At 34.4% G+C, this 17,492-nt stretch overlaps 1 protein-coding gene across 1 annotated transcript; it reads left to right on the top strand.

Annotated features, from left to right (window-relative positions):
* The first annotated feature begins 892 nt into the window (after window positions 1-892).
* On the top strand, window positions 893-2,306 carry LOC107911398 (E3 ubiquitin-protein ligase ATL6). Its single transcript, XM_016839231.2, has one exon. It carries the CDS (start codon window positions 1,246-1,248, stop codon window positions 2,068-2,070), a length of 825 nt encoding a protein of 274 aa, XP_016694720.1. The 5' UTR covers window positions 893-1,245; the 3' UTR covers window positions 2,071-2,306.
* Window positions 2,307-17,492: the final 15,186 nt, after the last annotated feature.

Genomic DNA, 17,492 nt, shown 5'->3' with positions numbered 1-17,492 from the left:
TGTGATATCTTCATACAATAGGAGTAATTAGAATTTTTATAAAACTTCATTTTGATTTGAATATTTTTTTATTATAAAAATTAACAAAATGATAGTTTAGAGTTCAAGTTGTTTTTAATTGGGTCCATGTGATTTTGTTACTTGGACTATGTGAATTTAATAATTTCTTTTGAGGAATTTGGAAAAAGTAAAATGTTGAATAAATGAATGAATTACTTGAATTTTCTTTTTGAAATTCTATATCAATTTCGTACGTCTCATTATTTTTAGACGGAGGAGGAAGAAGTAAATTGATGTTTGAAATTTTGATAAAATTAAAATTCTTGCTTTAAATCTGTGTTTCAGATCCAGGCACATCAACTTAAAGGAGGGTTGTCCTATCTGGAATTAAATGAAAGGAACAACGAACTTTATCCAAACAACCAAACCTTGTTTTTGTCACCTTCCTTGCATCACCGGAAACAATATCTTCCCCCCTCCCCCCTCTTTTATTTTTGGGCCATGCAAATCTTCCCTTCCTTGAAAGGAAATTGTTATTTAATGTTCATTATTAACCATTAAAAATACTATATTAGATCATGTATTAAATTTATCAGCTAGCAAAACTCATAATTAACAAGAAGTGTATGTATATTATATTTTATCCTTTTCAATTTTGTGAACACAATTTCATTTTTATGAAATGTATCAAAAATTTTAAAATATAAATATAAATATAAAATGTGTTAAACATGCACGTTTTATGAAAAAACAAGTTAATAGTATCGTGTGTTTTATTTGGGCTTAATTTAGAAATGATTAAAAACTTATTACTTTTAGAAACTAATAAATATTAATACTAAAATATTTTTATTTTTAATTTTTTAAATAAATAATAGATTTAAACCTGGCACATGAATTTTAAATTTGTAGCTAAATCACATATTACATAGTCTAGTTGTTTAGTAACGAAAGCCAACGAAGCTTAAGAAGTAGAATGTTCGAGAGAATTAACCCTGAGCTAACCCGGGTTTTAGCCGTCTCTAGCTGTCTATTCCAGGATCAAAACGCAAATCAAGTTCTCCGCGTGTCCATAATTTAGCCGTTGTAATTAAATGACGTCACTGTCGACTCTATATTATTTTTATTTCCCGCCTCCCCATTGCCAAGCTCCATTTCTCTTTTTCTGCTGAGTTACAACAAATTCCGAGTGCGTTCATAACCGTTGCTCTTTTCATCCTCCAAATCTCAATTCCCCTGTCCACCATGTTAAATCTCAGCCGTTGTATTTTCTTGTGCACAGTAACCGTCGTTGTAGTAGCGGCGCAGCTAGAAGTTGCACCAAGGGAAGAGTCGTATGGCCTTTACTCTCACTTCGAGCCGTCGATGGTGATCGTCGTTATGATCCTCGTTTGCGTTTTCTTCTTCATCGGTTTCCTCTCCATTTATATCAGACAATGTAAAGAATTAAACGACATTTCGACGGACGTTTCCACAGTCGAAAGGTACCAACCGGAAGGTCTAGATCAGTCTGTGATCGAGAGTTTCCCGGTGTTTATATATTCTTGTGTGAAAGACCTTAAAATCGGGAAAGGGGCATTGGAATGTGCGGTTTGTTTAAGCGAGTTCGAGGACGATGAAAAGCTGCGTTTTCTACCCAAATGCAGTCACGTTTTTCATCCTCAATGTATTGACGCTTGGTTGGCTTACCACGTGACCTGTCCCGTTTGTCGAGCTAAACTCACTCCCGATTCCGATACTAAATCAAACACTACTGAGCTCAACTCCAACTCCAACAGCATCAACGAGTCGAGTCATCCAACAACAGAAGGATCAGTGGAAGAACGAAATGCGTACGTGGTAATTAAAGTGAATGAAGAAAGCGGAGCGAGGGCAGAGAAAATAAGGGGGAAGTTTCAACATTCTCACTCGACGGGTCACTCAGTGATTCAACCAGGAGAGAACGTGGAAAGGTTTACGTTAAAATTGCCAGAGGAAATCAGGAAGCAAATTACGAAAAGAGGGAAGTTGAAACAGACGAGAAGTTACGACGTATTGTTGGGAAGGGATGGTGAAGACGAAGAAAAGTAGTAGGGGAAAAAGGTTAAATCCTCGCCTACGGGCTAAGGCCTCAGGTATAATATACGTGAATAGCAAGCAAATGTGGATGTGGTTATAGTAATGGAATTGTATAATTAATCATTAGAACTCCCATTTTAACATTAACTGTATCTGGCAACCTTGATTAATTTTCAACCAGAATTATTAGTGGTAGAGAAATATGTTTAGTTTTGGCATAATTATAAAATAATAATAATAAACTTCACTCGACGTTTGTGTGATAAAAGTGTCATATAATCCTTATATATATTAAGATTCCAGTTTTATTTTGTATTTTATATTTAAAAGATGTGTCAATTAATTTTTGAAAAATAAATTAATTTTTATATTAAAAATTTCATCCATTTTTAATGTTAGAAACTGGCCTTTTACAACTTGAAGTATATGTGGCACATCACATCTAACTGTTTGGTTATTCTATCTATCACAACAATTTTTAATAGTAGAAATGAATGAAATTTTTAATAAAAAATTTTAATTTATTTTTTAATTTAACGTAAAAAATTAATTTACACATATTTTAAATAAATAAAAAAATATAATTTAATTCTTAATAGAAAAGTTGCATCTAGGGGTGAAGCCACTGATTTTTCGAGGATTAGAATTAAATTATATATTTTTAACGATAATAAAAATATAACTTTACCATTTTAATATCATATGTTTTTTATAACTTTTAATAAATTAAATCAAATTTATATATTTTTGAAAAAGATAAAATATAATTTACTGTTATTAATTTAAAATTTTATAAATTATAAAAATAAAAAAAATTCATATTATGGACTCCACCTCTGGGAGTACCCTGTATTCGCCGGTACTGCATCGTATTTTTACCAAGTCTTTGCCATAAATATGCAAGGTTAGGATGGAAACAAAGTAATGGAAAAGAGAGAATCGGTTATTAAGCTAAGTGAGTGTGACACGGACACTTTAAACATGAGGATCATGTCTTCCACTTCCGACCTCACGTGACATGACGTGACTTCACCTACGTTTTTAATGTAGTAGCCAAATTATGCTCAGTGTTTACCTTTTTTTATTTTTCATTTATTTATAAATAGTTAAAAAATAAGAAAGATTAAAAATAATAGATTTAAGGGTAAATTCCTTTTAGTAAAAGATAAAAAAAATCAATGAATTCTTTTAAAAGATCATCTATTGAGTCGTTAATAAAAAAACAATAAATTATATGATTAATAGAATTGGTATTTAATATATTATGTGGATAATATTATGACATGACATGTTAATATCTATTTAAAAATTTTAAAAAAATCTCAAATTTTAAAATAATATAAAAATTTATATTGAAAAGTTTATTTGAATTTGGACATTCATTTGTACACATTTATTATAAATATATATTAAGAATATAATAAAAATATAAAATTATAAAACATGAAAACGACTAGTATCTGTGTTGCCTAATAAAAACACACGCACAAAAAGAATTACGATAATCGCAACATACAAAGAAGTTCATCAACAACAATTAAAAAAAATTGCCACCATGTCAATTGCAAGGAAAAAGAAAAATGGGAGGTTTGGAGAGGGCACCTAGTGGATGGTTTGGTGAGAGTATGAGCAATTGATGGAAGGATTAAGAAAGTTCAAAGAGAGGAAATAGAAGGCATTACATTAAGCATTAATGTAAAAGTGTTTTTTTTTGTTTTGTTTTAATAATTATTTACAATTTTTATAATATTTTAATATATATTCAGAATCTAAATATTTAGTTGTACAAGTTTATTCTAGATATATTTTTTTATAATTTTTAATAAATATTTATGATTATTTTTATAATGCTTTTACCATGTTTTGGAAAACATGGAAGGCGTGTGTTGCATAATTTTAAAATTTTTAATACATATAGAATCAACTCGATTAGTTAACAACAATAAAACATTGATTATCTAGTATATGGATGTGTTTTGATATGTTTTGACAAGTTGGAGAAGTTGATTTGTGATTGATCTTAAATTGCTAGCAGGAAACTGCACATCTTTACGGAAACAACTATATATTGATATATGGGCTCAAAAATCATTGTGAAGACGACTCAAAGATCTAAAATTTGGGAATAAGAATTGCCTGAAAGATGGTTAAAAGGTCTCAAAGATCTAGTCAAAGTTACCATTGTGTAACCTAAGGATAGATATCAAACTTTCTGTGGGGAATTACACTACTTTAATAACACGACCATATCTAAAGCTACATACCATTAAATCAAGTCATTCAAAAATCATTTCGAAGATAACTCGAAATTCTACAATTTAGGCACTAGAATCCCTCAAAAAAGCTAGTTAGAACTTCTCAAAAAGTTTAGTCAAAATTTATCTTGTGGAATCATATGCGGTTAGTTTTGGATTCTTACTTATCTTCAATCACTGCTTTCAATAGGTTGAATTTTATCTACTATTTTCTAACTAACAGATCTCATGAATATTGGACATTGTTTCAAAAATAAACACAATTACTAACTCGAAAATGTAACACTCCGCCCGACATTGTCCTAGTTGGTGTTTTGTGTGGGCAGATAGTTAGCTAGGTTAAGCCAAGGATAGGCTGATTTGTGCCATATCTGCTAGTAGTGTAATTGTAATGATTGTTGCACCATGATTGGCGGACTATTTTTTTAATCTGGTTGGTTTGTAATGTTTTGGTTGAAGGGTTCGTTTTTTGGGCAAAGTATAGGTTTGTGGTCTTTATGTTTTATCGTGGTTATTATGAGGAATCCGACAATCAGTGTTCTTCATGGTAAGATTGGTGGATGGATCTTTCTGTTAGTATACGCCACTAGTGTATTGTGGGATTTTGGACCTGATTGTTTTCTGTTTGAATGCGTGTGTTTAGTGTTTAGTTCTAGTTAAGTCCTTGTTAAGATCTAGTTAGGAATTAATTAATATTTTATGATTATTTTATTGTATGTTATACTAAAAATGATTATGTGGTCATATGATAGTATAAGTTAGCTTTACATGTTAACCACGTGTTAGTTTTGAGAGCTATAAATATTAGTGAACTTTGGCAATGGGGGGTTCTTCTTCTTCTTCTTCTTCTTTTCTTGCTCTGTTATACCCTGGTGTTCTGCTTAACGAAGAGTTATTCGTTAGAGAGGAATCAACAAGTGATCAAATAGTAAGAAAGGGTTGTACATGTAGCAATTGAGATAGTGTAACAACCTCGTTGGGATTTTCTTTGAGTATCCAGTCTGTGCTAAAATTCTCTGAGTTTTTTTGTAGATCGAGTCCATTACTAAGATCAGGCTGCTATAGTTTAGAATTCAGGTGTGATGTCTTCGTGAAGTGTAGTATGCTTTCTATGCATATACATCTGCATGTGCTTGTATGTAACATGAAATGAATGCGACCTCCTTGGAGGTGTAAAGTCGGTATCTAGATATGATGGGCCACTAGTAGGGCATGTTAGTTGCTAACCAGATTAGCGTGTATGATTGTGCATGTAGCAACTGAGATAGTGTAACAACCTTGTTGGGATTTTCTTTGAGTATCCAGTTTGTGCTAAACTTCTCTGAGTTTTTTTCTAGATCGAGTCTATTACTAAGATCAGCTTGCTATAATTTAGAATTCAGGTGTGATGTCTTTGTGAAGTGTAGTATACTTCTATACATATACATATACATATACATATACATATACATATACATATACATATACATATACATATACATATACATATACATATACATATACATATACATATACATATACATATGCATGTGCATGTGCATGTGCTTGTATGTAACATGAAATGAATGCGACCTCCTTAGGGGTGTAAACTCGGTATCTAGATATGGCGGGCCACTAGTAGGGCATGTTAGTTGCTAACCAGATTGGCATGTATGATGAGCCACTAGTAGGACATGTTAGTTGTTAACTAGGTTGGTGGGCCATTGGTAGGGTATGCTAGTTACTAACTAGTTGGCATGAGTGCTAGATTTCTGTTAGGGCATTTTAATTGCTCGCCAGCCTAGCGATATGGGTGTTTCCTATAGTAGGACATGTTAGTTGTTAACCATGGAAAAGAGCCTTAAACTTACGGGAACACACATGTGTTTGATGTGATAAGATGGGATCCAAGGTTTAGCCCAATAAAGGATATGAAAAGAGTAAGTTAATATGACTCCGAATATGTTATATGTTATGTATAATTACTGATAGATAAGAAAAGTTAAGTGGTAAGTGGCAATTTATGACCCATGCTTATTGTGTTGGAAGCATAACATATTTGCTAAGTGTTGTAATTGACGTATATATACCGCCCTAATGAAGCTGTGTATGAATTAACATGATGAAATGTTTGAAATGCGAAGGTATGTGTTAGTAAAGATTGTGTTTGGTGAGGAAATGTTAGTTCTATTGAACTAAAAGTTTTTTCTAGATGTAAAAAGGAAAGTAATCACTTGATATTAGAGTTCGCTTGAAGTTAGAGTTCACTTGGATATGTTACCCGACATGATTAAGTTTCCACCAATAGTGTGAGAGTATCTGCCCAACTGTTAAGGCATGTAAGAGAGTGATGTATTAGTTTAACTGTCAAAGCTTGATCGATTGGAATCAAGTTAGAGCACATACACAGTATCCATCCTTGATCACGATATAAGATTTGGTCATTTTGATGTTAGGTTATAAATAGCATGTACCAGGAGTATTTTGGTTATTTTGATCATGTTGATAATGTTTGAATTTTGGTTTGGGAAATCTTTGTGGTTATGTAAATATGTTTGGTATCTTTGACTTAAGGTTGTGATTATAAATGCTTTTGGTCATTAAGTTTATGCATTATGAAATTAACTTGAAATATGGTAAAGTTGTGATGAACTGAATGATTTGGTATGTTAAGTATATCTTTAAAGTAGTAACTTGTTATTGTTGAGTGTATGATTTGTTGGATGTTTAAATTGTGGTACCAATGAAGGTACATTGGTTAGGCACTTAGGTTGAATGCGTTGGTATATTTTAAGCTTGTTTGAATATGGTTTGAAGGCATGTGAATGGTTGAAATTGGTTTGGCTTGGCACCTAAGGAATGGGCATTGTTTTGGCTTATTTTGGAATTTATTTTAGGTGCATATGGCCTAGGACATGGGTTGCCACACAGCCGTATACCACACACGGTCGTGTGGACTATTAAATTTTGGTACAAGTTTTACCCACACGGTCACAGGTTGTTACACGGCCGTGTGACCCTATTTCTGATAACACATGGTCAGCGACACGACTGTGTGACCCTATCTTTGAACTGTACATGATTTGGCCACACGACCATGTCTTTAAGCCACGCGGCTTGGGCTATGTCACATGGGCTTGTAACTCCTATTTTCAAGTTTTTCAATATTTTTCTATTTTGTTTCAAATAATTCCCTGATTTTTCCCGAATTGATAATATGAATGGTATTTAGATTTGAATATTTGTTATTTAAATTAATAAATGAATAGTTTTATAATGTCAATTGTTTCGATATGTGTCGTAATATTATATAACCCTGATCCGGCAACAGGGACGGATTAGGGGTGTTATAGATAACTTTTTACTTAAGTTTTATTTTCACTTTCAATGGTAAGTTAGATTTCTTTTCGGTTTTAGTTTTTATTTTAGTTTTTATTTTACCAGGATTTTTCTTATCTCTATTCTTGATCTATTTTTTTCTACAATTTCCATAAAGTATGTTGCATGTGTTAAATCCATAAGGAACTAATCCGTGAAAGGGAGATTAATGAGTGGATATAGGATTAATTAACATCTATGTAGGGTTTCTTAGCGAATCAGTTGGTTAGGATAGGAAGAACTTAAAACCCTAGGCTTGACAACCCTAGAAAATCATATAGGTCGGAATGTACCCGAAATCAGTATTGCCTATATTTAAAAACCTTACCCCAATCCGATCTAAACTGTCACATCAAGAGATAAGTAGTTCATGCCGACTCATTAGGTTAGTGGAAGGCCGAGATGTGACACCCCTAATTTGACCCTAGTCGGGAAATGGTTTCGGGACCGCTAAACCGAGTTGCAGAAATAATTGAATATAATATTTTATGTCTATTATATGTATATATGCATGTGTGAAAATTTCATGCTTGAATTTTGTTAATTGTAAGTGAATTTTATTAAATAGGACTTATGTGAGAAAATTTAGAAATGTGCTAGGCAAATGTGAAGTGGCCTATTAATGCATGTTATGAAAATGATAGGTTTGCATGTCAAATTACCCAAAATTTGAGCTAGTGGCCGGCCATGCTATGGGTGGAAACATGTTGGGAACATGTTGGCTTAGTGTGTTAGGTTAGAAAGAATAAATAAAGGGTTAGCAATTAAGTAATGAAAAGGGAGGGGTGATGAAAACAAAGTTGTCTCATCCATCCCCCCTCCATTTGCCGTAACTAGACAAAGAAAAGAAAAAAAAAGAAAGGGTGTTCATCCTTTAACACCTTGGCCGAAAATTTGAAGGAGGAAGGAAGAAGAAAGGTTGAAGAGATTCAGCCATGCATGTAACTAGACTAAGGTATGTTTGATGATGTTCCATGAGATGCATGCATGTTTTAGTTGTTAGTTTGAGTTCTACCTAGCCCATGGTCTAAATCTTGCTATGTGATGGAGATGATATTCGGCCATGGGTGTTGTCTTTCTTGGTTGGTGTTTTGATGTTGTGGTGATGAGGCATGAAGATGATTGAGCTTGAGTGTTTAATACAAAGGTTTGGATGTGAGAGTGTGTGAGGAGTAGAAATGAGGGGTCTTAGCAACTTCATGAAGGTTCGGCCATGGTGCTTCAATATTGCACTTGTGTTTAACCCTAGGATTAATTAGTTATATGGTTAGTATGGGTATGGGTGACCGAATAAGAGAGCATGAATAGATGGAGAGTTTGGTGAATCGATATGTGGTAAATGTTAAGTGTTAAATGAGATAGAAATGATAGATTAATGTTGCACATTCGGCTATAGTTAGGCATGCTGATGATCTTATCTTGACTTAGATAATTAGGCATAAAAGGGTGGTAATGAGGTTGAGGTTGTTGAATGGTTAGTTGGGTAACAAATGAAGCATTCGGCCATCACTTGGGAGCTTATGTGATGTTGAGTTTAAAATTAGCAAAGGTGATTACCGAATGTCCAAGTATGCATATGCATGTGTGATTAGATTATTGATAGTATGGTAATTGCATGAGGTTATTAGCCGAATAGCTAAGAACATAAAGTAGCAAGGTGAAAATTTTACCATGTCGTTTCGTATGTCATAAAATCATTAAAATGTGGATACCAATATATGTAGCAAAGCGGTTAAATGAGTTAATTTATTTGTTTAAGCTCAAGACTCTAAAGGAGAGGCGTCCAACAAAGGAAAGGAAAAAGTGATCGAATAGCCGCCGAAATTGTTCGACCACATCCGAGGTAAGTTTTAAGTGATTAAACGTTGAGTAAATTCAATTATAATAGGACATGATGAGTTGATTTAATAAGATATGATGTGGCCATGATATGTTCTAAGCTCAAATGGTAAGTTCTTAAGTGTTTGAGCTTGGGAATTCAAGGGTAATTTGAAATAGTCTGCTTAGGACAGCAGCAGTAACGTGACTTTAGAAAATCACCATAAATTTATGGATTTGAATTAGAGGCTGAATGAGACATGAAATTAAAGCTTAATGAGTCTAGTTTCTTATAAAAGAAACCGTGTAAGCAAAGAAATTTCCGATAATGAGATACTTAAAGTTGTGTGAGACAGCGCAGAATGACATTGTAATCCTCTATTCTGTATTTAGAAAATCATTATAAATTGTACAAAAATGGTTATAAGATAAAATTTATATGCTTAGACTCCTTAATGAGTCTAGTTTCAAATGAAATCAAATACAACACATTTTGAATTCAGTAAAATGAGAAATCTGATTCGTAGTGAAGAGTGGTCAGATTAGTCAAACAGTGAAATAGGGGAAACTTTAAGAAAAATCTGGTATTGATTGGTCAAACCTAAAATTCTGGAAATTTTATGGATGGAAGATATACGAGTCTATATTCAGGAAAAATTAACGGAAAGTGATTTGGAGTTTTGTAGCTCCAGTTATAAATGATTTAGTGACTATTTCTCAGGAAAAACAGCTTGTGCTGAATTTGAGATTGTGTTGTAAACCTTGATAAACTTGTTCTAGTTGCTCATAAGCTATCGATTAAACCCATATTGGAAAATGATAGATGTAGATTCAGCCAAGAAAGTGTATATATGTGATAAGGCCTAATGACCGATGTGATGAATGTGAAAGTGTATATGTGTGATAAGGCCTAATAGCCGATGTGAGGAATGTGAAAGTGTATATGTGTGATAAGGCCTAATAGCCGATGTGATGAATGTGAAAGTGTATATATGTGATAAGGCCTAATAGCCGATGTGATGAATGTGAAAGTGTATATATGTAATAAGGCCTAATGGCCGATGTGATGAATGTGAAAGTGTATATATGTGATAAGGCCTAATGGCCGATGTGATGAATGTGAAAGTGTATATATGTGACAGGGCCGAGTGGCCAACGTGATGGATGTGAAAGTGCATAAATGTGATAAGTCCCGAAGGGCATTTGTGTCAGTACTATATCCGGGTTAAAACCCCGCAGGCTTTATGCGAGAATATTATCACTGATTAATGCCCGTAAGCTTCATGCTCGTACTATATCCGAGCTCTAAAGACCCGATGACTACGTGTGGGAATTTTGTCCGGGTAAGACCCGATAACTTCGTGTGGAGATTATGTCCGGGTAAGACTTCGTAATAAGAATTGCTTATAAATATATTCAATGCGAAAGGTTAAACAGGTATGTACTCCAAGTTTATATGTGAGCTTGATTTGCACTAAATCATAAGGTAGTTATGTGATGCATACGAGAGCAATCTATGAGACTATTCCTATGATTATGTGACATCGGATCAGTGTGAGAGGTGATGTGAAATCATACGATATATCTATGTCACATGAGCTCACTTTTATGTGAAAGTTTATCTGCCTATTGTATATGATGAGATGTGCATATTCGGTAAAGGGATGGTATGCCCGAAGGAAGAGTGAAATAAAAATACGAACAACTATGTTATAATTTGATTGTTATCTGTTGACACTGCTTAAAACTTACTAAGCATTGTAATGCTTACTCCGTTTACTCTGTTTCCTCTGTTTTATAGATCTCATTGCGAAGCTACAGGCTCGGGGATCGTCAGCAACTAGTCACACTATCACTATCCACTGTTTGGTACTGCTATGTTTTGGATTATCTTATGGCATGTATAAAATAGACTAGTGGCGGAAGAATATTTTGGTTAATGTATATAGCCATGCGAAAATGGCTTATATATGTTTGAGCATAATGTTATAATCATTTGGTATGGAATGGTTAATCACTATCATAATTTGTGCTATTTATGCTAAAAGGGCTAGTTGAATCATGGAAACTATGAAATAGGTAAAGTCTACCTTAAAGGCAGATGCTGGCAGTAGCAGTGATGTAGATTTGGAAAATCACTAAAAATAGTAGGATTGGAATTAAATAATGAATAAATTATGTAAACGAACCTTGATGAATCTATTTTCATAGTAAAGTAACGAAACGATCATATGGACAGTATGTTAAGAGATATTCAGGTTCTCGTGAGACAGGGCCAGAACGGTTTCTGGATTCCCTGTTCCGACTTTGGAAATTCATTATAAATTAACCGGAGATAATTAGGAGTCATGCCATACATGTATAGATTCCTCTCTGAGTCTAGTTTCTATAGAAACAAACGGCATCAGTATTGAAGCTCTGTGCAGGGAGATATCCAAGTCGTAATGCGCAAAGGTCAATGTAGTCGATCCCTGTAACATGGGAGAATTTGACTAATAAACTGTACTAATTGGCCCGACCAAAAATTCTAGAAAAAATATGAAGATGGGCATATGAGTCTAGTTTCAGGGAAAAATTACGAAACTGATTTTTGAGTTGTGAAACTCAAGATATGATTTTTAAGGTGACAGTGTCGCAGTTAGCCAACTGCCTGGAAAATTTTAAAATGGACTGCGATAGTAAGCGAATTTAGTCTGTGAACCCCTCGTGTCTGACTCCGGCAGCGGTCTCGGGTACGGGGTGTTACAATTTTATTGGTATCAGAGCTACGGTTTAGTCGATTCTAGGACTAACGTAGCACGCGTGAGTCTATTTATACATGCCATAAAGTGATAAAATGATAGTGTGATGATTTTTGGCTATTAAAATGTGTTTGCTGTATTGTAATGAATCTTGATCCCGATCGAGCTGTAGCAAGCTTCTGACTATGAGAATTTGCGATATAACTTCATTTAGATATGCCTAAATTATTAAGTTGATCGGGTACGTATCATGTACTCGTATTTGAATTTCGATTTGGATTGAATTATAAGGGTATAAGTGATGCAATTTTGAATGAGTGTTATGACTATAAATGTGATTTTTGTATGTGGCTATGGAACTGGAAGTTGAATGGACGATAAGCATGTTGTGTTTGTATTCAAGTAATGTAAATGATATACTAATGTGTATTGCTATATGTGTATATGTATGTAGAGACGAAATTGTCGAATGTAAAAAGGCAGTGAAGCGTATAGAGTGGTTGGTTTTCAGCACTAAGTGTGCGGGCAATAAGTGTTCACGGTTGTGAGATTGGCACTAAGTGTGCGGGCTTGAAATGCATGGCACTAAGTGTGCGAGTTTAAAGTACATGGCACTAAGTGTGCGTGGTTGATTATTAAGCACTATGTGTGCGAACCCACTATATATATATATTTTCTATCAATTATTTATATTAAGGGTGCGACCTTACCAAGTCGATTTCGGACAGCAGAAAGGGGTAAGTTCTTGAGTAATAGAGCTTAAATTATGATTTGATTAGATCATGTTTTAAGCAAATCAAAATCATGCTCTTTGTGTGTGGCTATTGAGCCGAAATTGCAAGAATGATAAGTGTCTTGTGTTTGAGTTTTGCTAATGAAAATGAAATACGAATGTGTCATGATTTATTGTTAAATGTGCATGGTTATTCGAATGATGTCCGGGCTAAGTCCCGAAGGCTTTGTGCTAAGTGACCATATCCGGACTAAGATCCGAAGGCATTGGTGCGAGTTACTAAATTCGGGCTAAGTCCCGAAGAGCATTCATGCTAGTGATGTATCCGGGCTAAGTTCCGAAGAGCATTCGTGCTAGTGATATATCCGTGCTAAACCCGAAGAGCAATCATGCTGGTGACGTGTATTCGGGCCTTCGTGCCTAGTAGGCTTCGTGCCGGTAATTTGAGCAAAGTTTAAGTATTCATTACTATACGAATTTAAATTTAAATGAGATGATATGTTTAAAAGTGTACATACATGATGTTTATAGACTTGGTTAAGTCACATCAATGTGTATTAACGAATGAATAAGAGCACTATGTATGTGAATAATTAGAGGCACTGTGTGTGTACGAATTCCTTTAACCGAGCACTATGAGTGCGAGATCGGTCATGGGCACTAAGTGTGTGAAGTGGAATTCATGTAAGACCTCGTTTGGGACGAAGGCATTGATTTGAGATAGTGTGTAAGACCATGTCTGGGACATGGCATCGGCTCGATATGGGAGAATATGTAAGACCATATCTAGGATATGGCATTGTAAGAGCTATATGTGCTATTGCTGAATGGACACTATTTTGTTAATCTTGTTCAAGAAATTATTTTGATTAAGTTTCGACATTCGAAAGTTTGAAAGAATTTTTGATGAATGTTGATAATTTTGGATATACGAGTTATGCGCTAGAATAAATCTCATGCCAGTGTATTATATTAGGCTTTATGCCTATTCGACTGTATACGGGTAACGTTAACTATGATTGAATGTGCTAAATGAACTAAATGTTCAGGTACGTGGAAGTTGACTTTTCTTTTGGAAATGAGTTAAGTTGAATATTGAGATGTGATAAAGTTATAAAGGATATTTATTGGGATGTTTGAGTATATGTGTACTTTCGGTTAGGTTACAGCTTATTCATGAATGAAAATGTGGGTTGATGATGTGAATTATACATATTACTATGTGCTTAATATGTGTTTGAGATGCAATTGTGAATTAAATTAAGTGATTATTACTTATGAAATCAAGAAAATGAGATATATGTGCATACTTGTAGAAATGTTTATGTATTTGTTTTAAGATAAGAAAATGATTTTACAGATCGATGCGAAATCAATAATGAATTACAATTGCCATCGATGAGCTAATGTTTATATGAATATAATTCAAAAAGAGGACGTTATCCTAAACTATGCATCGGTAGAAATTTTCGGGGACGAAAATCCCTAAAGGGGGGGAGAGTTGTGACACCCCTAATTTGACCCTAGTCGGGAAGTGGTTTTGGGACCGCTAAACCGAGTTGCAGAAATAATTGAATATAATATTTTGTCTATTATATGTATATATGCATGTGTGAAAATTTCATGTTTGAATTTTGTTAATTGTACGTGAATTTTATTAAATAGGACTTATGTGAGAAAATTTAGAAATGTGCTAGGCAAATGTGAAGTGGCCTATTAATGCATGTTATGAAAATGATGGGTTTGCATGTCAAATTACCCAAAATTTGAGCTAGTGGCCGGCCATGCTATGGGTGGAAACATGTTGGGAACATGTTGGCTTAGTGTGTTAGGTTAGAAAGAATAAATAAAGGGTTAGCAATTAAGTAATGAAAAGGGAGGGGTGATGAAAACAAAGTTGTCTCATCCATCCCCCCCCCTCCATTTGCCGTAACTAGACAAAGAAAAGAAAAAAAAAGAAAGGGTGTTCATCCTTTAACACCTTGGCCGAAAATTTGAAGGAGGAAGGAAGAAGAAAGGTTGAAGAGATTCAACCATGCATGTAACTAGACTAAGGTATGTTTGATGATGTTCCATGAGATGCATGCATGTTTTAGTTGTTAGTTTGAGTTCTACCTAGCCCATGGTCTAAATCTTGCTATGTGATGGAGATGATATTCGGCCATGGGTGTTGTCTTTCTTGGTTGGTGTTTTGATGTTGTGGTGATGAGGCATGAAGATGATTGAGCTTGAGTGTTTAATAAAAAGGTTTGGATGTGAGAGTGTGTGAGGAGTAGAAATGAGGGGTCTTAGCAACTTCATGAAGGTTCGGCCATGGTGCTTCAATATTGCACTTGTGTTTAACCCTAGGATTAATTAGTTATATGGTTAGTATGGGTATGGGTGACCGAATATGAGAGCATGAATAGATGGAGAGTTTGGTGAATCGATATGTGGTAAATGTTAAGTGTTAAATGAGATAGAAATGATAGATTAATGTTGCACATTCGGCTATAGTTAGGCATGCTGATGATCTTATCTTGACTTAGATAATTAGGCATAAAAGGGTGGTAATGAGGTTGAGGTTGTTGAATGGTTAGTTGGGTAACAAATGAAGCATTCGGCCATCACTTGGGAGCTTATGTGATGTTGAGTTTAAAATTAGCAAAGGTGATTACCGAATGTCCAAGTATGCATATGCATGTGTGATTAGATTATTGATAGTATGGTAATTGCATGAGGTTATTAGCCGAATAGCTAAGAACATAAAGTAGCAAGGTGAAAATTTTACCATGTCGTTTCGTATGTCATAAAATCATTAAAATGTGGATACCAATATATATAGCAAAGCGGTTAAATGAGTTAATTTATTTGTTTAAGCTCAAGACTCTAAAGGAGAGGCGTCCAACAAGGGAAAGGAAAAAGTGATCGAATAGCCGCCGAAATTGTTCGACCACATCCGAGGTAAGTTTTAAGTGATTAAACGTTGAGTAAATTCAATTATAATAGGACATGATGAGTTGATTTAATAAGATATGATGTGGCCATGATATGTTCTAAGCTCAAATGGTAAGTTCTTAAGTGTTTGAGCTTGGGAATTCAAGGGTAATTTGAAATAGTCTGCTTAGGACAGCAGCAGTAACGTGACTTTAGAAAATCACCATAAATTTATGGATTTGAATTAGAGGCTGAATGAGACATGAAATTAAAGCTTAATTAGTCTAGTTTCTTATAAAAGAAACCGTGTAAGCAAAGGAATTTCCGATAATGAGATACTTAAAGTTGTGTGAGACAGCGCAGAATGACACTGTAATCCTCTGTTCTGTTTTTAGAAAATCATTATAAATTGTACAAAAATGGTTATAAGATAAAATTTATATGCTTAGACTCCTTAATGAGTCTAGTTTCAAATGAAATCAAATACAACACATTTTGAATTCAGTAAAATGAGAAATCTGATTCGTAGTGAAGAGTGGTCAGATTAGTCAAACAGTGAAACAGGGGAAACTTTAAGAAAAATCTGGTATTGATTGGCCAAACCTAAAATTCTGGAAATTTTATGGATGGAAGATATACGAGTCTATATTCAGGAAAAATTAACGGAAAGTGATTTGGAGTTTTGTAGCTCCAGTTATAAATGATTTAGTGACTATTGCTCAGGAAAAACAGCTTGTGCTGAATTTGAGATTGTGTTGTAAACCTTGATAAACTTGTTCTAGTTGCTCATAAGCTATCGATTAAACCCATACGTGAATTCTAAATTGTGATATTGGAAAATGATAGATGTAGATTCAGCCAAGAAAGTGTATATATGTGATAAGGCCTAATGACCGATGTGATGAATGTGAAAGTGTATATGTGTGATAAGGCCTAATAGCCGATGTGATGAATGTGAAAGTGTATATATGTGATAAGGCCTAATAGCCGATGTGATGAATGCCTAATAGCCGATGTGATGAATGTGAAAGTGTATATGTGTGATAAGGCCTAATAGCCGATGTGATGAATGTGAAAGTGTATATTTGTAATAAGGCCTAATGGCCGATGTGATGAATGTGAAAGTGTATATATGTGATAAGGCCTAATGGCCGATGTGATGAATGTGAAAGTGTATATATGTGACAGGGCCGAGTGGCCAACGTGATGGATGTGAAAGTGCATAAATGTGATAAGTCCCGAAGGGCATTTGTGTCAGTACTATATCCGGGTTAAAACCCCGCAGGCTTTATGCGAGAATATTATCACTGATTAATGCCCGTAAGCTTCATGCTCGTACTATATCCGAGCTCTAAAGACCCGATGACTACGTGTGGGAATTTTGTCCGGGTAAGACCCGATAACTTCGTGTGGAGATTATGTCCGGGTAAGACTTCGTAATAAGAATTGCTTATAAATATATTCAATGCGAAAGGTTAAACAGGTATGTACTCCAAGTTTATATGTGAGCTTGATTTGCACTAAATCATAAGGTAGTTATGTGATGCATACGAGAGCAATCTATGAGACTATTCCTATGATTATGTGACATCGGATCAGTGTGAGAGGTGATGT

The sequence above is a fragment of the Gossypium hirsutum genome, chromosome D11, assembly GCF_007990345.1.
Source record: "Gossypium hirsutum isolate 1008001.06 chromosome D11, Gossypium_hirsutum_v2.1, whole genome shotgun sequence".
In the NCBI taxonomy this organism is placed as follows: domain Eukaryota; kingdom Viridiplantae; phylum Streptophyta; class Magnoliopsida; order Malvales; family Malvaceae; genus Gossypium; species Gossypium hirsutum.
Note: the sequence above shows the minus strand (reverse complement) of the source record. Positions and strands in the feature narration are given on the sequence as shown.